This window comes from Aspergillus viridinutans (assembly GCF_018404265.1).
Source record: "Aspergillus viridinutans IFM 47045 DNA, scaffold_6, whole genome shotgun sequence".
Lineage (NCBI taxonomy): Eukaryota > Fungi > Ascomycota > Eurotiomycetes > Eurotiales > Aspergillaceae > Aspergillus > Aspergillus viridinutans.
This window is the reverse complement of record NW_025091222.1, coordinates 1,151,214-1,171,407: the sequence shown is the minus strand read 5'-3', so window position 1 is coordinate 1,171,407 and position 20,194 is coordinate 1,151,214. Positions and strand designations below refer to the sequence as shown.

The 20,194-nt window shown below is 45.5% G+C and overlaps 4 protein-coding genes across 4 annotated transcripts; 1 reads left to right on the top strand and 3 right to left on the bottom strand.

The window, feature by feature from the left end:
* Nucleotides 1-1,678: 1,678 nt before the first annotated feature.
* On the bottom strand, nucleotides 1,679-3,576 carry Aspvir_008216 (uncharacterized protein; the record flags this gene model as incomplete). Its single annotated transcript, XM_043271390.1, has 5 exons — nucleotides 1,679-2,174; nucleotides 2,265-2,657; nucleotides 2,712-3,252; nucleotides 3,308-3,415; nucleotides 3,480-3,576. 5 exons carry the CDS (start codon nucleotides 3,574-3,576, stop codon nucleotides 1,679-1,681), a joined length of 1,635 nt encoding a protein of 544 aa, XP_043127325.1.
* Nucleotides 3,577-7,079: 3,503 nt separating this feature from the next.
* Nucleotides 7,080-9,195, bottom strand: Aspvir_008215 (uncharacterized protein; the record flags this gene model as incomplete). The annotated part of the gene is made up of 4 exons (XM_043271389.1): nucleotides 7,080-8,654; nucleotides 8,706-8,819; nucleotides 8,883-8,984; nucleotides 9,043-9,195. 4 exons carry the CDS (start codon nucleotides 9,193-9,195, stop codon nucleotides 7,080-7,082), a joined length of 1,944 nt encoding a protein of 647 aa, XP_043127324.1.
* A 2,604-nt stretch (nucleotides 9,196-11,799) lies between these two features.
* On the top strand, nucleotides 11,800-14,725 carry Aspvir_008214 (WD repeat protein; the record flags this gene model as incomplete). Its single annotated transcript, XM_043271388.1, has 3 exons — nucleotides 11,800-12,110; nucleotides 12,181-12,950; nucleotides 13,008-14,725. The coding sequence occupies 3 exons, from the start codon at nucleotides 11,800-11,802 to the stop codon at nucleotides 14,723-14,725; spliced, it is 2,799 nt and encodes a 932-aa protein (XP_043127323.1).
* A 470-nt stretch (nucleotides 14,726-15,195) lies between these two features.
* On the bottom strand, nucleotides 15,196-17,074 carry Aspvir_008213 (Clr5 domain-containing protein; the record flags this gene model as incomplete). Its single annotated transcript, XM_043271387.1, has 2 exons — nucleotides 15,196-16,852; nucleotides 16,959-17,074. The coding sequence occupies 2 exons, from the start codon at nucleotides 17,072-17,074 to the stop codon at nucleotides 15,196-15,198; spliced, it is 1,773 nt and encodes a 590-aa protein (XP_043127322.1).
* Between the last annotated feature and the right edge of the window lie 3,120 nt (nucleotides 17,075-20,194).

Genomic DNA, 20,194 nt, shown 5'->3' with positions numbered 1-20,194 from the left:
ATTAAGAAATATAAGCTGCTAGAGGAGGTTAACCCTAACTAGGCTAAATAGCTATTAGCTCTTAAAGCACTAGGCATTACTATACTATATATTACTAAAGACCTTATAAAATACCTATAGGGAAAGCCTGCCTTTATACTATATTATACTCTTATAAAAGGTCTAGGCTATACTAAAGATACTATATTCTCTGATAAAGTAAAAAAGGCTATATATTAACTAGAATAATAGTATTTCTATTAGACTAATATAAACTAGAAAGACTTATCTGCGTAAGGCATTAATTAATAGCTAATAATAACTAAAATATAATAAGCTATAGCAGATGTATTAGCAGAAGTAAAGGCTAATAAGGATACCTATCTAGACCTTCTTACCTAATCTTTTATATATAATATTATATACTATTATTTTACTATTATATATTGCCTATATTATAATGATTCCATCATTTCACCATTATATATTATTAATATATTTTTTAGCAAGGTTACTAATTTGTTAAGCCCCCCCTATATTATGGTAGTTCATGTGACCTCCACTGTATATTGGGAAGACCCACTATAGATAGCTTTATGGAAGATCATTAATCAATACTATAACCATAAGACATATGAACTACCACACTATATAAATCTATAACCTAGATTCAGACAGTAAGAAATCACTAAAGAGTTCTAACTAGGGTTGCAGTAGTTAAACATAAAAAGGAGTATGCAAACAGTAAGTAAGACTATGTAACTACTATTATCCTAGCTGGATAGGAGTTCACTGGTGCCTAAGGCAGATCACAAGGGCTTAGTGAGTACAAGCATTCAGCAGGCCCTGCCCACTACACTATATAAGTAAATAAGTAAGAAGAATTAATTAAGATAGAATCTAGTAAAAAAGATAAGCTATATAAGTAAATAAGTAAGGAGAATTAATTAAGATAGAATCTAGTAAGAGAGATAAGCTATAATGCTATATAAGCAAGCAGGCCTCTATAAGGCTATAGCTGCTATATCCAGTATAAGAGGGTTGCATGTGATAATGGTTTTTATGAGCCAATAAGAAGGTAATGTTTTAGACTAATCAAAAGGCCAGAAAGCCTGATTATTCAACCAATCAGATTGAGCGCCAAGACAGGAAGGTAAAATGGGACTCAAGGCAATAAGACATCCAATGCTTTGCTTCACTCTATAATAATCCTATAAGAACCAACCCCATGCAGATTAGTTTATTATTATGTATGCATGGTGGCCGCATGTCTCACTATAACCACCTGTATCTCTCAAGTAGGGGGCAGGGAAGGGGGTGTTATGATATTACATCACTTATTATGGAGTATATTGTAAACACATCTCAAGCTGGTACTTGCTTGTATCATTACAATGGCTAGATTTCCATTCAACTATAAAATTACATTTTACACTGGGTTGATATTTCGAATCATACAAAGAATTCTCATCCATAGCCCCATAGGATATGGGTATTAAGTCTAGATATTTGAGCATGACTACACTTCTGTAATCCTATCAGAGCAAGGAATATATTCAAAGTATCCATAGCAACAGAACTGAACACAGCGGAGGACGCTCCACCCAATTCAAGCGAAAACTAAGGGGCAGTATATTGATACAAGGCGAAATAGAGGCGCGGAAATGTGCCAACTCCGCCAGACCTGAATGAGAGAGATCTAATTAGTCTGAGTGAACGCACCCTTCTCGAGATCAGCCGTTGCATGATCCTCCGTCCTCGCAGCACTGAACTCTGCACTGTCGCTACTCTCGTTGCCCTTGACGTCCGCATCAGCAGGGCCAAAACCGTACTGGATAGCCACACGCTCAACATCCTCATCGGAGAGGAATGGCAACTCTCTAGCAGCACGAACATAGCTTATGTTCTCTAGAAAGCCTTTCGCAAAAATAAGATCAATTTCCTCCAGTGACCGCCCAGCAGTCTCAGGATAGAAGAGATAAATGACCGGGAGAAAGCATGCATTGATACATGCAAAGAAAAGATAAGTCCCCCAGCCAATATTAGAAATCATGATGGGAGTCACCATGACGATGAGAAAATTGAAAAGCCAATTTGTGCATGTTGAGATAGCATTTGCCTTTGCTCTTGTTTTGATCGGGGAAATTTCGGCAGGGTATAGCCAAGGCAAGGGCAGCCAGGTGGCACCAAAAGACCTGAAGACGATCAACATATGGCCCAATATCAGAATCCTGGCCTAAATGGGTGAATTGAAGAGGCGCAGAAGGGCGATAAGAAGCACTTACGCAATGTATGTGAAGAGACCTACTGCAGCGCCCTTCGCAGCAGATGGAGTGCCTGGAATCAAGCAAGCAAAAGTGAGGACCATTGAGAGGCACTGGCCAACTGTGCCCCAAAGGAAGAGCTTGCGTCTTCCAACTCTCTCAATCAGAAACCACGACAATGTAGCGAACATTGAGTAGACGATCATATTAACGCCTCCCAGTATCATAGACATAAACTGTGTCTGGTTCAGTGAGTTCTTGAAAAGCACTGGCAGGTAATAGATGACTGCATTGCAGCCGCCAATTTGCTGGAAAAACTGGGAGGAGGACCCTAAAAGCATTCGTCGGAAATGCTGAGTCTTCCCGCCGGTGAAGACAGCAGACAAGGGGGTGTTCTTTCCCGCTTGACCTGAACTGTCAAAAAGTCAGCATCAGGCTCAATAGGTACACCGCCGGAATATGACTTACGCTCTAATTGAGTCAAGAATGATGTTTTTCTGGAGTTGCACATCATGATGGGATACCTCTTTGCCCATAAGTGCGGCAATCACAGTTTCGCCCTCCTCATATCGTTCGCGAGTGAACAGCCAGCGGGGAGACTCAGGCAGAACCATCATTCCAAAGACGATGAAAAGACCAAAGACTATTTGGAATGCAATGGGGAAACGCCATGTAAGGTCAGGCGAGCCATAAGATGCACCAAAGTCGATCCAATAGGCTATAAGAGTACCAAATGCGATAGTAGCACCTTCTATGCAGATAAGCAATCCTCTGTTGGAGGTTCTTGAGCACTCAGCTTGGTAAGTTGGAATTGTTGATGTGTTCATCCCATTTCCAACGCCAGTAATAACTCGCCCAACGATAAATTGTGCGAGAGGGACATGTCCCGGATACGAAGTTACTTGAATGATGACGCCAATGATCATCACGGTTGCACCCGCCATGATCGACTTTCGGCGACCCAGCCAGTCCCCAGCACCCAGTACAAAGACAGCACCAAAGAGACATCCTGAAGAGAACATCAGTAAAAGATTATGTTTTATTCTTTCGGGTGTCAAACATACCTATTTCGTAAATGGCAGTTACTGTGCCCTGCATAGTCGAATTACCTCTAGTCGCCGTAAATACATCATTGAAAGGTTGAGCATCGATGATGCTGCTCATAACACCTTCTGTTTCAAGTGATCAGCTGGGGACCAAAGAGATGACTCGATTCCAAGCGTTCGATTAACATACGATCGTAACCGAAGAGCAAGAAGCCCATGGTAGCTACGGCTGTCACTGCTCGCATAAGCAGGTCGCCGGACATGCCAGCGAACTTCGGGGCAGCCATGGTGATCTTTCTAGGCGGTAAGCACCTAGTAGACAGAAGCGATGCTCTTGAACAAGGAAAGTTTTCAACTGCAACACGGCGCAAGGTCCTGCTCGAGAGAACCGAGAAGAGTGAGTAGACCTATAGTCGGGCAGCGAGTATCGGCCAAAAACGGACTCCCAGGCCTAAATTTTTCAGACAAACTAACGGGCAGTCCGAGATGGGTTGCTTTTGTCAACCTGAGGAAGAAAGTTGGCTCGGTGTGAGCAGGAGGTTAGGTAGGTCGATACATGTGAGGAAGAAGCTCATGTTTATATATTTCCCCACGCACCCCCCCCAGAACATGGGAAAAAATGTGTGGAGTCATAATTGACCCGAGACTCCACAGTAATCTCACAAGTCTCAAGAGCACCCGTGGCTGATCCGTGAGCTGGAGAGAATTCCTCTAACTCTTGAATTTTCCGCTTTTAGCAAGGTTTCGAGGGTGGTGGGGAACATATTTCGTAGCAGCCAAAATTTTCACCTCCAGTATGCAATAAGTAGCCGTTTTGGTCAGTCTGAACTCGCCGCTAATCCACCTTGAGAAAAGGGTAGCCATCAATATATGGTGGAAACGACCAGGGTAAGATATATCATTGGGAACATGGGGTGCTAGAGGCGGAGATCTCCTGGGGCTAGTGCATGGAGTAAAGCTTTTAGCTTAGTGCTTCAAGTTTACCATTGGCTTAACATATCGGAAGACTTGACAAGCAGCGGGGCTCAGGCTGAAACCAACGTACCTAGGTAGGTGTGGTCACCTTGACCCATGGAAGTATTCACTTCAACAGTAACAAGTCATAATAATCAAAACCAAATTTCTCAGCTACTTGAGCAACCATATTATTTCTGAATTATTAAAACAGCGCCAAGAGGTTTATCATACGTAAGGTCTGGTTTATTGTATCCACAATCAGAATCAGAGACACCAGAGAGACGAAGAAACTGCGGAATTCGAAAAGGGCCTCAATGCCTTGGTTCTTTCTGGGATTTTCACATGGGGATATTGCGCGAATCTCATGGCCTGTCCTAGATAAGATCCTATCAAACTATACAGGTTCATCTTGTCCATTTTTTGTGTCAATTATTAGATTCTCTCATCTAAAACCAGATAAGGTAATATGTCAATATTGGGCTTGTATTGTGTCTATTACGTACGTTCCTGCAGAGTGTTAGATTGAACATTTTGTGGTTTGTACTTGTCGCCTGCAAACTAACCTATCCTTTTCAAAACTGTAACATCAGGTGTGGATACTAGGTGGATACCGGAAGCCACATCATGTCTTGGCTGGCAGTTTAGCACAGGTTCATCCCGATTCCTTCCTCGGTCATTACTCAATACGGAATTCCGCTGGTCAGTAAATAATACGGAGTACCTACCTGGTTGAGAGGTATCTGCATCTTAAGGATTTTTGATGAGGTACAGTAACCCTATTGGCACAGGTTGTACTTGGTATTGGTTGTGCGGTTGTATAGTATTATCAATTTGGTGCTTGGAGAGGTACATGTAGCTACTTTAGTACTCTGTACGGCCTCGCAGAACAGACTAGCTTCCTAAACACAAGCACGGAAAATAAAGAGAAGCAATGTGGCTTTATTAATGAATCATGCTTAAAACCTCTCTAGAGTTTAGGGGTACCAAGTTGCTTTTTAAGTTTTAACTTTCTTGAGCTTGTGCTTCTATACATTCCTTGGAAAGTATGCCGAGTTCTTGACACTAAATGCCGCCAAGTTTGCCAGACTCAGGTTTCTCAATAAATGATCGAGCGTGGTTCGGTTGTTTTTGGCCCCCTATGACATCTGTGGGATGTGGATGCGTGTCATTACCGCTGTGATAAGCATGACAGTGCTCCCGCGTTGCGTATGTGGCTGACCTTGAGATTTTGAGTGGGATCGATAGGGCTAAAATAAATTTGTTTTCTTGCTTTGATCGAAATCAGGAAGGTAGGGAAAATGGGATAAATGGGACTTTCAACAAATCGATAAAAGAGAAGACAAAATAATGATTATATGGGTTAGCTGCTAAGCATTCTTTACTACCCCCGCGTTACCCGAGCTGATGGGGATGTCCGTCCCCCTTCAACTCATTGTACTCTGACCGGAGTGATGCACTTTACTTGGTGTATCGAGTATTATCCTGAGAGGTGACAAATGCCTACCTAACGTCTTTGCTGGGCTAAGTGTAGGCTGACTATTGGCGTTTCCATTTGCATTTCCACGCTAACCTTACCTCTACCATAGATGAGATCATTCTACATATTGATTTGCCAAACATAACTTGTAAACTTTGCCGAGCTGTAGAATACCCCTTTGCATGTGCTTCTCCCACATGGTATCAGACGGACTTTTGTCATGGATAGAAAATGCCACTGGAAATATCGAAGGAGGAGGTAGAGAGGCATAATACTAGGAAATTTACCATGTCAGACCCTCCATCAATTATAGGATTGTTCGAAATACTCTTACGCCATATGATGTGCACGTTCTGGCTAACACTAGATCCTACGTGCTCATTGTTAGATTATGATGCTTCATGCTTAGAACATATAAACTGTGGAGCTGGATGTACAATTTAATCCATGATTTATATTACTCTGGCACTGCTTAGTAAACTATGTATCACCAGAGAGTTGTAATCAGGCGAAGAACATTACGTTCCTTGGAGACAGAGATCTCACAACCATAAAAGCTTGTCAGATAGTAGCCAGTGGCTTCACCAGCCAAAGATAATACACACTATTGACCATTAGATTTATCGCAGCAGGCATGATATCCAATCAAATTGAAATTGTCATTGCAGTACATACCCCATATGTTGCAAACAAGTACATCGCCTCTCAAAGGGAAGGAAATCTTTGGAAAACGACTAGGTAAGAATGAAGGAATGGAAACAGCCAATGTAAGTACAGAGGCTGCCGAACAGACCAGGTAGGGACTCGAGTTCCTCCGTCGAAGCCTTGATGCTTCGGCTTGACTTCAGCCTCAATCTCGGGAGAAATACCTGGTAAGTCAGAGCTGCGGCTTCCAGTACCATTGAATATTTGTCAGACTCAAAACAGGAAAATGATTCCTGGTAGGAGTTCAGCACAGCTTACAATGCCATGCAATGAGTAAATGCTACCAGTACCAACATGAGCGGAAATACCAGGCAGGTAAACACCTTTTCTGTCTGGATCGATAAGAAAGCTGTATCACGAGCCCACCGGCCTGTCGGTCCCGACGAGCAGAGTATAAGAAGCAAGCCCTCGAGCAAGACAGTCACTCGAGTCATGTCGGGGGGAAGAATAGACGGAGAAAAGAGGAAATCCGCCCGGATAAGGCTTTACCGTACTTATTCCTGGACATTGAGCCGGATTTCTAACCATAGTATCGACACAATCAGCAAACAATATACAATATCATAATGGTGGCTGAGATAGACTGATCAAGCCCGAGTTACAGTATCCACAAGAAGTAAAATTCTGATGTTATCCTCGCCAAGAGATGCATTACTGAAGTGCGATCCCCTGACGGCTGGCGACATCATCCACATGAACGCCAAATACCAGTCGATAAAGATCCCGCAGCCATGGATATTGACTGCCCTGTGTCGTCACTTGGACAGCCCTTGCTATATCCGCAGCGTTCGAGTGTGGTTGGAAGTCAATATTGCGAAATACTGGGTCAAGTGCCAGAAGACTCTTATAACTCCTCAGAAGTGACATTTGCCACGGTGCCGATCCAAACGCGTCCGATGAAAGCATCTTTACGAAGCTTGATAGACTCTGTGATTTTTCAGGCTGAAATCCGCTATCGACCGCGGTCCTGGCCAGTAAAGCTTGTATACATGCCAGGGTCGTATCGTTTGGCGACGTTTTTATAGTATTTGTCGAAGATGTTTGCCCAGAAGATTGGCTGATATCTGAGACTGTTGACAAACTCGAGGACCACCTTGCCTGCACAAATTGATCGGCATCTTTTCCCAAGACAAAAATGTTCTGAACTGGGGCGTCGTCCGGCGAAATAGTGGCGGTCTCATCGAAAATGGTTGTAGGAGTTTCGGGATTACCTCGCTGGCGCAGCCCTTCATCTGTAGCAGCGATTTCGTGTTGGCCGGCCTGCTGCATACCATGGGTGAAGGTGGCCTGACTCGGTCGTGGCGTTCCACGATCAGAGTAACGCAAGCTACGTTGTTTCCATCCCTCACGAAAAAGATCACAGAGTTCCCAGCAAGCTTGCACAGCGGAGGCAAGCATTTCTTCGTTTATCGGCCTCCCCTCCCTTTTACCTTGGCGGATTGTGAATAGCATCTCCGCCAGAGACCAAGAAGCCTTCAGAAGAGAGTCTGTCTCCGAAACACGGGTCCTCTGTTTCATGAGACGATGACAAAGGGTGATATAGAAATCCAGCGTCCTTTCCCTGAAAGCGTCTGGTAGATGTCGATCATGCGTGTTGTAAAGGTGATTATTTAATTCGAAACTGACCCGAAGCACTGAATCTGCAAGCCCGTTGTCACGGATGCGGATTTCAAATAAAGTCTGGCAAAATTCACGACACAGGTCTAACGTCGGCTTGACCTGCGATACATACTCATCTTTCTGACTCTCATATAACTTCTGACACAGCTTCCAGCATGATGTCCATGCATTTTCTTCGATGCGGCCAGTGCCAGCATTGTCCGCAGTACGCCCGCGATGGATATAGTTCAGTCTGGCTAATGTATTGCAGAGCGTCCAGCATTCCGCGAGCGCTGTTTTGAGTGCTTTGATCTCAGCTTCACCATCAAAAAGATGCCGAACGGCGGCTTCTAGTATGCTTGACCCCCCGTCTACTGTGGTAGAGCCACTTTTAGCTTGAACTGTATGTATATTCGGATGCACAAAAATGCTCGGCTCATAGAATGTAGAGTTCGTAGATGTATGTTGTTTAAGAGGTGAGATTTCGCTGGTAAGAACACTTGGCTGAGATTGGAGGTCAATGTTTTCGAAATCCTGCCTTGTTTGTGCTCGAGGAGTTGCTCGCTCTGACCAATCCTTCGCAGGTTCAATAGAAGTGGTTAAAGGAGAGGGTGATATAGAAGGCTTCTACAACGAAGTCAGTCGCTGCTAGCTTGGGGATTGGGAGTGATAAAGCACCTTTCCTAATTCGTCGTCTCGAACCATCGATGGTGTTATCTCGGCCAAGTTGCTGTGCGAAGATGCCATAACTGGGTTGATCAAGCTGTCGGAGTCGTCGTACGTGCCAAACTTCTAGGACATATACGGCTTCAGCAACTAGGTAAGAGCCCACAGATCGTCTAACATGATCCTTACAAATTGGCGAAAGCCGGGAGGTGCATGTATCACAGACTGTGGAGCATCATCATCGTTCGCTCGTGGCCCGAGACCGGCAAGAGAAGTCTGTTTTGTTTGTACCTATGTTTTGATGGAGGTCAACCACGACTATCAACTCTCATGCGTAAATAATACATACCCTGAGTTCTGTCTGATTGGTGTGAGATGTTCGCTGCTCGGGTTTAGTAGTTTTAGATGGTCTCTCCGAGTCATAAATGCCAGTGCCATCGTGCTCTACAGTGTCCGTCTGATCGTGTGATGGAATTGTTAGTGAAGTGTCCAACATATCCATGGTCTCGAGGCCATGTTTGGTAGGGCGATCATCAACGGACCTGGTGTGTTAGCAAATACAAGGTCACTCGACGAAGGTCTTCTCAGGTCCTTACATCCTGAAGGAGCCACTGAGCTTGTGTCCAGTATTAATTGAATCTACCAATCAGCTATAATGGAGTGCCAGTTTGTACAGTCAACCTCAGCCCAATAGTGCTCCTCTTTGACTGTAACAGCAAAGAACATGGTATGGCCATTTTTGGCTTAGCTCTGATTAATATGTACATCTGATCTTGGACGGGCTGTGCTGCGTAAAGAATCTCCCCGCTTTGGTACGAAGCAGTCAGGCGTCTATTAAGGGTCCAGGCCAAAAGTGTGTTGAAAGTTAGCTGTCATTGTTTAATGTTCACTCATGAGCAGCAGGTCCCTGTTAGGCAAACTGCAATATCATGGCATTGTATAGGGGTAGTATACCTATATCTTCTTTAAGACAAAATTTTGAGGATGAGGTGCATACCTATATAGTTTGTAGCAAATACCTCATAATGAGTGCGGTAGGTAGTTTAAGCATTTAAAGTATTTAAAGTATGAGGGGCTGCAGCCAGGTTAGCTTGGACATTCTTTACAGTAATGAGACATATCTGTCTTTGAGACTTCGTGACTGCTAGGCATTGGGGAATTTACAGTAATAATTTCCTTGTCATTGGTTCAAAATGCTGATGTATACTTTGTGGATGTACAGGTATCCTGAAGGGTCATTACTTTTATTGGTTTTCATGGCATCCGTTAGTGCAAAATAATTTCTGACAATTACTATAATTGCCAGTCTCAATCCAAGCGTAAGGATTCCACCGTAGTGAATACATATATTTCAGCTATCAAGCAATCGGAGCAAGGGCTTTGCTACCTCTTATTTGCGGCATCCATAGAATACGGAATTCAGATCGAAATGCCCGAATATAGTGGTATCAACAGTACTCTCATACATGATATAGAGAAGCTTTAGGGCTGCAGCATGGCAGCCGATGATATGACAGAACAATTTTCATTCCTAGGCCAAGATTGAGACTGGTGGCAAATAGGTCATACTTATAACAGGCTGTAAAGCCAGCTGCAATCAAAATAATAGCTAGGTCAAATCGCATACCCGTAGCGGAGTGCCCTGGGCATCCTGGTATTCTCCCAGATAAGAGCTCAACGATTGCATATGCAAACCACTTTCAAGCTTGAGTCATCCTCATCTCAGAGTCAAAATGAAGTCGATCCAGCATCCAGAAAGCACCTCGAACGCAAGGAATATGACAGATCGCCCGAAATTAACCATATGCTTCAAGGCTGGCAGCATGAAAGCATGAAAGCGACTCAAACAAGACTCATCTGGGATGCTGAGCTCTTACAATTCAGATTATCCACATGATCGACAGGCAAAGTAGCACAGGACCAGAGGCGTGAGGAAATGTGATCGACGCCCGCAGATGGAGGAAGAAAAAGGTCCCACTTTACTTCTGCTATACTTGCCTTTTCGGATACTATCGGTTTGAACTCGGAAGTAGGCGTGGCCCTCATGGTAATCGAGAGGCATGATAGCATTAAAACGACGAGGATGGGAAAAGTCGATACTGCCACCGAAACGGGACAAGCAAGGGCCTGCACTGTAAGCAAGGTCTCGCACTATGGGCATAACCCGGTCTTTCTGTCAAGTTGGCCAGGGAGAGCGAAATAGGAGATATTGAGAGTGTGTAGGCACAATAGATCCCACAGCCAGAAGACGGAAAAAATCATATTTGAGATTTCGCTCGATCTCTTTCAGCAGGATTGTACCTATTAGGGGAGTATAAGCTTAGCTGCGTGCGAAGTCAGGATCATATATACGCACCGAAGAAGCTTTTCAATGAGATCGACGTGTGTCATGATCATTCTGCGGCAACAGTACCTCTTGCAACCAAGCTGATCCATAGCATCACTTTACAAAGGGTATTAGCAAAACAATTAAATTTGAACGACAGACAGGGTAAATGGAGTGGCAAACTTACCCATCTGGAATGCCCTCATCAAGTAGCTGTAAATAACGTTCCCAGAGATCACCGACAACCTGTTTAGAAATCTATGAGCGACAGCAAGCAGCTTGTTAAAAGGATCAAGTTTACCTTGCCACAAGAAAAGCAACGAACAGGGATAATCATTGGCTCAAATTGTACGCTAATGAGCTTTTTGAGAAGATCAAGAAAGATAAAGAGGGTATAAGGTCAATATAGGACACAATGTAGAACAAAAAATGGTATTGCTTTATTGGATCCTGTTACTGATACTTGCAGAGATTGAACAGAAGAATGAACAAATATCCTGAAGGGTCTTAGAAATGCGGATATATAATTTTGCATTCTTTCCCCACATCACTACTGTTTTAGGGAATTGGCTAACCTCATATATACTAGCCCCAAAATCGGAGAGATCCCAAAAAGTTCGAAAGAGAAAAGAAAAAAAAAACAAGCCTACAAGAGTACCAGGACTCTTCGTATATCGAACTACCTCACGGCATCTCTGAGAATCATCGTAACGGTCTGAACTAAGCCGCATCGTTTTGAATTTGATGCCCCGGACCTCACTTTACCTGATTTCCCTTACAATGTCAGGTTCGAGTCTCGCAACAGGACATACAAAAAGATCCAGGACTCGCGATGCCCTGCGCACCGAGAAGGATAGAATAAAGCGTCGTCGATTTTCCAAGGGCGCACTTGATGTTACTGAAGACATACAACTAGCTGCTGAAGGAAAGACGAGTGAGAAAAACACTCGGAATGCCATTTCTCTCACACAAGATCCTTCTGCGCACACTCGTGAGCAGCAGGCGAAATTCTCCCGCGAAAATTGGTGTCTTTCAAGTCCAGTCGGTGGGCAGTATAGCAACCTCAACCCAATTATCACTTCGGATGAAGAGTGAGTCACCTCAAGAGTTAATGCGAAGGCTTGCTTATTATAGCGAGAGCTCTAAGTGATTTGTCTTTAGGTATCTTCTTGTCGGGACTGAGACAGCAATTCATGTTCATTCGATTGGAACCTCTCACCGGGCTCGTACGTTACACTTAAAGGATGGTCAGAAAGTCGTCGGTTACAATCTCTGCTCCGAAAATCCGCAACATCTTTATATCATCACTTCAACTGGTTGTGTGAGCAAGTGGGATTGGCTTTCTGGAGATCAAATTGCTTCTTGGGATTTCGCCCGAGAGACACTCCTAGCTGAATTATGCCCTTCTGAGGTCGGGAACTCAAGGTGCGAGCTTCTCTTTTCTTTGCGAGGGCGCAAGGATGGAAAGAGACAACTTACAGTCACCTTATTCAATGGTGAAACACTACGCGACATTGTTATCTTTGAAACGACCCAACGGATAGACAACTTCAGGGTTTTCAGCCAGGGACAAGCGATAGTCGCATGGGCTGGTCAGCGGCTTCTGCTTGGCACCAGGGAATTTAACGCGCCAGACCCGTCAACTATGCAGTACGCCTGGAGGGAGGTCGTTCTGCCTGTCCGTGTCACTTGCATTGATGTTCGAGAGAGCAGAGCACGAAATCGAACAATACCCCAGGGCTCACAGGACAATAACCTAGATACCATGGACCTTGTTTTAGGTGAATCAGGGGGCTCGATCTTGGTCTATCCTGACTTTCTTGCTCGTTTCCCTACTGGTGGTATTGACTCGGACGATAGCAAGGGTCTGGCTCCTCGACGGCTGCATTGGCATAGAGGTCCCGTCAATGCAGTCCGTTGGTCAAAGGATGGTATGTACCTACTCTAGCCAGTACAAGTAAGGCGGCAGCCCCGTTAACAGGATTCAGGTAACTACATAATCTCAGGCGGGGATGAGTCAGTCATGGTACTATGGCAGTTAGACACTGGTCGCAAGCAGTTTTTACCTCATCTCTCTTCACCCATTTGCAATCTAGTCGTTTCTACCACTGGGAAAGCATACATCGTCAAGCTTGCTGACAACTGTATCATTGTGCTGTCCGCGACAGAGCTGCAACCTTATGTTACTATCACTGGCCTGCAACTTTGCCCCAAAGTCGACAAGCCTGCCGATGCAGCTCTGCCAGAGTCGCGCATCTCATTTCGACCTCCTCCAGCTGTATTGCACCCACAATTCCATGATCGGCTTCTAGTGGCGGTACCAGCTTCGCGTCATGCCGCACGGGATTATCATTCTGTAACGAGTTCGTGCGTGCTACAGACATATGATATCCGCACCAACTCTCAACTATCCAGACAAGCCCTTGCACGGACCAATGCCACGACTCTGAGGATCAGTCCAGAGGGGACCGAAATTGTTGCCCCGGACGTCACTTACCTTGACATATGTCAGGATGGAAAGTGGATGGCGACGATCGATGACTGGATACCGCGCCCTGAAGATATCAGGGCTCTTGAACCAAATAGTACTCCGACAGACAGCCATACGCTTTACCGGGAAACATACCTCAAGTTTTGGAGATGGAACGAAGTTTCCAAAATGTGGGAGTTAGCCACACGTATCAACAGCCCTCACTCCTTCGATAGCGTTTCGGTGCCTATTCTGGGTCTCGCGTCCAGACCATACAGTCATGAATTTGCAACAGTAGGCTGTGATGCCGTGCTCCGCTTCTGGTGCGCGAGTAACAGGTCCCGCCTGGGATTAGCAACCAAACATCCAGAACACCAATATCAGACCTGGAAATGCCGAGGTACTATCGACCTAAAAGGCGAATTTATTGGTGGCAGAACTGAGCCTGCAAATGCAGCCTGTATGGGATTTTCTGAGGACGGGTCGGTGCTTGCTATTTGCGTGCAAACCAGGTCCAGTCCGGACTCCAGCCTCGTCATCCTGGTGGATATGCAGAATTGCAAAATTCATCACAGTAGGGTAGGGGTTTACTCGGGTCGTCCCTGTGCAGCCAGATTCTTGGGACGCTATCTTGTTGTTCTATCTTTGCATTCGGCGCATATTTGGGATACAGTTGGCGATATAGTCAGAACGACCAGTTCATCAGCCGTTCAGGATAACACTCCCTGTGACGATCAACTTCTGGCGGTGAGCTCAAAGTCGCAAACGTGTGCTGTTGCCTCAAAAGTCCCACAACATCTGGCTGGAGCGAGCAAAACATGCGGATCTCAGTTCGATATACGAGTCTATGATGTGCAGACCTTGTCCTTGCTTACTCGACAATCTTTGAAGCATTGTCCGGTATCCCTGCTCTCAGATCCACTCACTGGAGATTACATCATCATTGATGCCATGGCCAATGTGCAACGCCTCAGTTGTTCAGATAAAGCTCCCCAGTCAATACCGCAATCCAAGGACGGGTCTTCTCACAATCACGGGCTTGGGAGCTTATTTGGAACACGTTCTCGCGACATGAGTAGGCATAATAATCTTCAAGCGCTGCCTCTTCCAGTCAGCGGAAGCTCTTCAGCTTCGCAGTCGTCTGGGCTACCCAGGGTCTTTACTGATACTCCCCCATTTGTGTTGCCCCCCACTAGTGTTCTCTTCAAAAGTCTGGTGCAAAATCTCACAACTTGAATGGGCAGACCAGAAGCAACCAGAAGCACTGTACCTTACTTGTCAATATGGCACGGATAACCTTCTTTTATTTTTTTTGGTCTATTTGCTGTCCTTGTTGCCATTATTGACTCTGAGTGTCTTTATACAATTTCCTTGGTGGTCTGCATAGGCGCATCACATATATCATCGTGCACATAAATTGTAGGCAGATCGGACATTTCACCAAGCTCCGTGCGATCCCATTACGCAAATTATCTCAATTGATGTCACTCAACCACGAGTTTGAAAGGCAATATCAGCTTATAGCGGAAATTTCCTATCCTAAGCAAGATATCATGACTCGCATGAGGTCACTTTATTACAGATCGTCGAGGCAGGATCAAGCAGGGCACAATTGCGTAACAAATGGTTCCCGACTTAAAGCCAAACAATCGATCGGTCCGTCGCCTTTTTGTGTATTGGATACACATGTGGATGCCTTTTAGGGCCTATGCTAGGCGACAGACAAAGTATGCTCTCCGCCCATGTACATGCGTTAAATAAGCGTCGAGTTCATTATCGTCATGGATGTTGAATATGACTTCGTTTCCATGCTCATCCTGATCGATTCCCTGAATCTTGGTAACGATGGAACCAGGATACCTAGAAACAACTAGCTGGCGTAACTCAGTGACGGATTTTGTTGGTAGTTTCTCGACGCTGGTTTTCGACTCCTCGTGAACCTGGTCAGGAGGATAGACTCGCACATAGATCGGCACTTGCAGCGAAGTTGAATCTAGAATAGGATCTACATATCCAAAAGAATTCCCGGTATCATGAGATGCTGAGGCAAACGAGGTATCGTTTGCCGCTTGCAGAAGCGAGGGATCTATTTGCATATCATTTAAGTCGCCCGATGTCATCGGGGCGCTGGCGAGAGCTTGCGACGCAAGCGTGCTGATTCCATTAGTAATGCTGCCGAATGCACTATTGTCATGGGTGCCGGCAGCGTCTGGACTCGAAATATTGGTGCGAGTAATAGACTTCTTCCGAGAGGGATCTCGTTTGGTTTGGTCATCACGAAGTCGCTTCATAACATCGCGACAGAGGACTTCGAGAGCTTTCAATTTCGTAGCATGCTCCGGATCTGCCGAGCCAGGGGCAAGGATGCGTTGCAGCAACTCAGTGTCTTGAATCCAACTCTCCTTCAGTTGCTTCCAATGCTCGTCACCAGCCTCCAACTTGCTGGTAAAATGAGCCGCTTTTAGTGTATTGTAAAACGCGTTTCGAATCTGGCGGCTTTCTTCGGGATTGATCCCAAGGGCGTTTTTGGCTTCCGCGATTGTCATTCGCCTTTCTAATGTCCTCATCCGTTTAGTGACATCTGTACAAACGACATCGAGAGCGAGGGCTTTGGCATCAAGCTGGTTGGGATCTTCCCAGAATACACGCTGAAGATGTTCGGACTCTTGTATTAGTCTGTTTTTTGCCTCCTGCCATCTTTCAGGTCCAGCAACAGTCTTCTTGATGAACCCTGCCTCTTCACATATCCTCTGAAAATGATCTCTTATTTGACGGTAAACAGCATTGTCTAGGCTCAGGTATTTCTTACTCTCGTCGATTGTGGTCTCAGAAGGAAAGCGAGGTGGCCCAGGCGGGTCTGCTGGTAGTCCAGCCCATTCCCTGGTGCGTCGACGCCGTTTCCGGGAAGCCCAACGCTCAGCACTCTCTGCTTTCAAGCGTTCAAGTCTCTCTTGGCGCTTCGCGAGTACATCAGCTGATAAGCTAGGCGATGGAGGCCGCATGACCGGTGAATCGGCAGGAAGATTCTGAGCGTCGTAGAAGGGTTCTGCAGTCTTGTATACTTCCTGTTGGAGTGCCAGCAGTCCCTCGTCTTCTGGTAGTTGCACAGATGGTCGGATAGTGGCTTGCGACTTCATTCCATTGGGAACACGGAGTAGCCAGCGATTCTTCGCGCGCACTCGCATCAACTCTCTTTCTTTAATCTCAAAGCCTTCTTCATTCAAGACACGCAGCATGTCCCGTTGGCTTGTATTTCGCTCCCAAAGTTGTTTGACGCGAGCGACAAGCTCTGCATTTTTGTGGGCCGGATTCTGTTTGGAAGGAAAGCCCCAGCGCTTAAACTGGGTCTGAAAGGCGCGCTTACTGTTGGATGTATGTCTTAGCCAAATATGGATGAGAAATGTAACCGAATCCTGCGTCTCCAAGAATGGGCGACGAAGAAACATTGCCTTAATGACTATGTGCATACCTGGGTGAAAATTGATATACGTTTCGCATGTATTCCATAATTTCCTCCAGTGCTTTTTTATCTTTGATGTACATCTGATAGCATATTTCTCTCTTGCCCTCCCAATCGTATACCATGACGGAAGTTTTGGTGAGACGCTCCCTCCCAATGGAGGTGCGTCTCAGGAAGCGGATCTGATATCAAGAAGAGTGATAATGGGATCCGATAGGACAATGGAACAAGAAAGGCACCTGTTGTCGCTCCTGCAGACCGTAGTCGAGCTGCCGCTGTAGTATGTTGAGCTATCTGGCACGCCGTAGAATAATCCAAAAGTCTGGCTGCGCAGAGGCTGCTCCTGCGCAATTTTTTATGGTACCGCTCACGTGATTGGCCACCTTTGTGCTAGCACTCCTTACTGACCCTTTAACATCGAGAATACGACCCGTCGCAGGCAGCAAGACAAATCATTTGAGCAAGTTTCAACTCATGATAGTCTCATACGATCATTGAAGATCGCAGAAATGACCTAACTAAGCGGGTGATCCTCGAATGTAGGCACGGTAAATGCATTCTATCAAGGCCAGCCTTCGCTCAAACTGAATCCCATATCATGGCTCCACTGTGATTGGGACATTAGATAGCATCAGCCCAAACTTTGGAACTTCCTGCGCATCTTGAAGACCCTAGTCCGTAACCATGTCAAAAATAACATCCAAGTCGTCTTGGATTCCGATCTCCAAGAACCTGAATTCGACTTTCGCTGTGGTTGATCCGTGGGAGAATCTAGTTCTTCAGTGACACTTGACTTCTCAGATAGCCCACCCTTGGGTTCCTGCTTGTTTGCAACTGTAAGTGATGTGCGCCAGTCTTGTTTTCCCTTGCGTCTCCTTTGTTTCTCTTCAGCCCGCAGTTGCTGTTCTTCAAGCTTGCGTGCTTTGGCTGCTTCTTTCTCCTCAAACGCTTGACGTGCTGCTTGAATTGTGGCGGCACGAGATATAGGATCCATGCTTGTCCGTGTCTTCGATCGGAACACGAAATCTAAAGATGGTCTTGAGACTGGTGATGCTGCTTCAAGGGAGCTGCTGTTGTCTCGTGAATAGCCAAAAGATGTTCGTCCGGTCAAATTCGTTTGTGATATACTAGGAATCCTTGTGAACGAACTATCATGCATCTGCAACGAATGTCGCGCTGTCTGTGTAGCAAATCCATGAATAGAAGATCGAAGTGGATCAGATTCTGTCTGAGTGGTCCGTCCTGGCTCAGCCGAGACTCGTCCTTCAAATCCCTCGTTTTCCACGAGAGATGTTTGACAGGATTGACTTAATCGCGGTGTAGACGCACCAGGAACTTGGCGCATGGGATGAGCGCAACGCAAGTCGGAATTGCCCATGCCTGGGCTGCTCGCCGTAGAGAAACATGGTGTCCCGCTGATAGACCGGGTATGCAATGAAACAGTCCTCCTGGCACCAGTTGTAGTGTGAGAGTCGCTTCGACAGTCTCGTCTGCAAGAATTCGTGGATATTTTGAGACCTTCTTCCTCAAAAGACGACCCTGAGAGATCAATCGACATTGTTGATAGGGTATTGCGAGGTAATTTTGCTAGTAAGGGCATGATTTTGGACCTTCAATCATGTAAGGTCCCAGTGCTTGGGTGATTAGTCGGATCGTCGATATGAGTGACTGTCGCGCCTGGAACAAGACGGGCGAATTTGGAATCCTTCATGTATCGAATGAATTCTTGAAGATCGCTCAGTTGGGCCGAAGAGAGAACTGGCAAAGTAGTATCATGGCGAAATGACAGGACCCAATCTTCCAAATGCACTGTCCAAATATGCATGGAAAGAATTTGAATGCAAAGAGAATCAAATCAATTGAGTTTATTTGCAGCAAAGTGACTTTCGCTTGTGCCAAACGAAGGTAAGATAAACCGCCTTTCCTATTCCACGAGACCGCCCTGACGACAGTCTCCTTGGACCGCATGAGACAATATATGCTCAATGCTAAGACAAGGAATTCATGGCCGTCTCAGAGCACACCGAATAGCTAAGTAAGTGCAAGTAGGGCAAGGGAAAGCCGTTGTTAAGAAGCCGATATTTGAAGCTCGTAGTATTTATCTGATATCTACCGGAGTTGAACTGAGAGAGTAGCGGGGTAAGAATATGTGTGGGATCGGCCGGCCCAGACCATTGGCATCAATCAGAATTGGTGAAGCTGAAAACAAGAGATGCAGACCCAAAGACTATGATCAGATTGAATAATGAGGAAGTACTGGAACGGAAAATTGATATGTAGTTAATGATTTGCGCATCTGGGCACTGTTCAGCCACAGGACCAAGAAGCACACTGTGGATTTACCGGAAAGACGGAGGAGTGGTTTCCCAGACAAGGCTGGGAAAACATGTAGATAGTACAATACTCGTACAGAGTACTCCGTACAGTACAGCTGAATGTCGGGTACAATAATGTATCTCCTCACCTAGGTATTAGTATGGAGTAGCCTATTTGCTGAGTTATAAGCCTATGCAAAAGGATGAATGGTCTACCGTCACATCGTACCTAGGTACCTGGGTAAGCTACCCACTACTGTAGTTAGACTGGTATGTACTTTAGCTTCTGTGCAGGTACCGCGGTGAAGTAAGTACCTACATGTATGTACAGAGCACAGTCTTAACATGATAACACCCTGGATAATTATGATTACCAATGTGAATGGTACTTCATTCCTTGCGGATGGACTCTACTTAAGTGAGGTATGTGCCTTACCTGGGCAGACCACGGAAAACAGGACAAATAATAGAACACATATCTTGAAATACCTCCCTAGAGGTTGAGTAGATACTGACAGCACATTCCGCCACCTGCTATACTCTGTAACTCCCAGGCTGTGAATACTGTATATCTGTAATACAAAAGATGGCGTAGCTGATCATTATTCCATAGACTGTTTACTTCGCGGTGGCTGGGACAATGCAAGACTGGAACACATTCGGAGATAAATATGTTACAGTATCTGTAGTACCACAGGTACGTACTCCGTACTACTTAAGGTACAAGTACCTTAGGTAGTGTAAGGTAGGGTATGGTCTGCTGGGCGCCGGATGCGGATGGCCTTTAGTCCACAGTACCTTACCTACGGAGCACTCTGTACACCGTATCTTTCTCCAATAGTACTTGGTACCTGGTACCTCCATCTTAAGGTAATACCTTACATAATAACATCTTTGGATCGGCCCCTGAAAGTGCAGGAGTTTCTACGG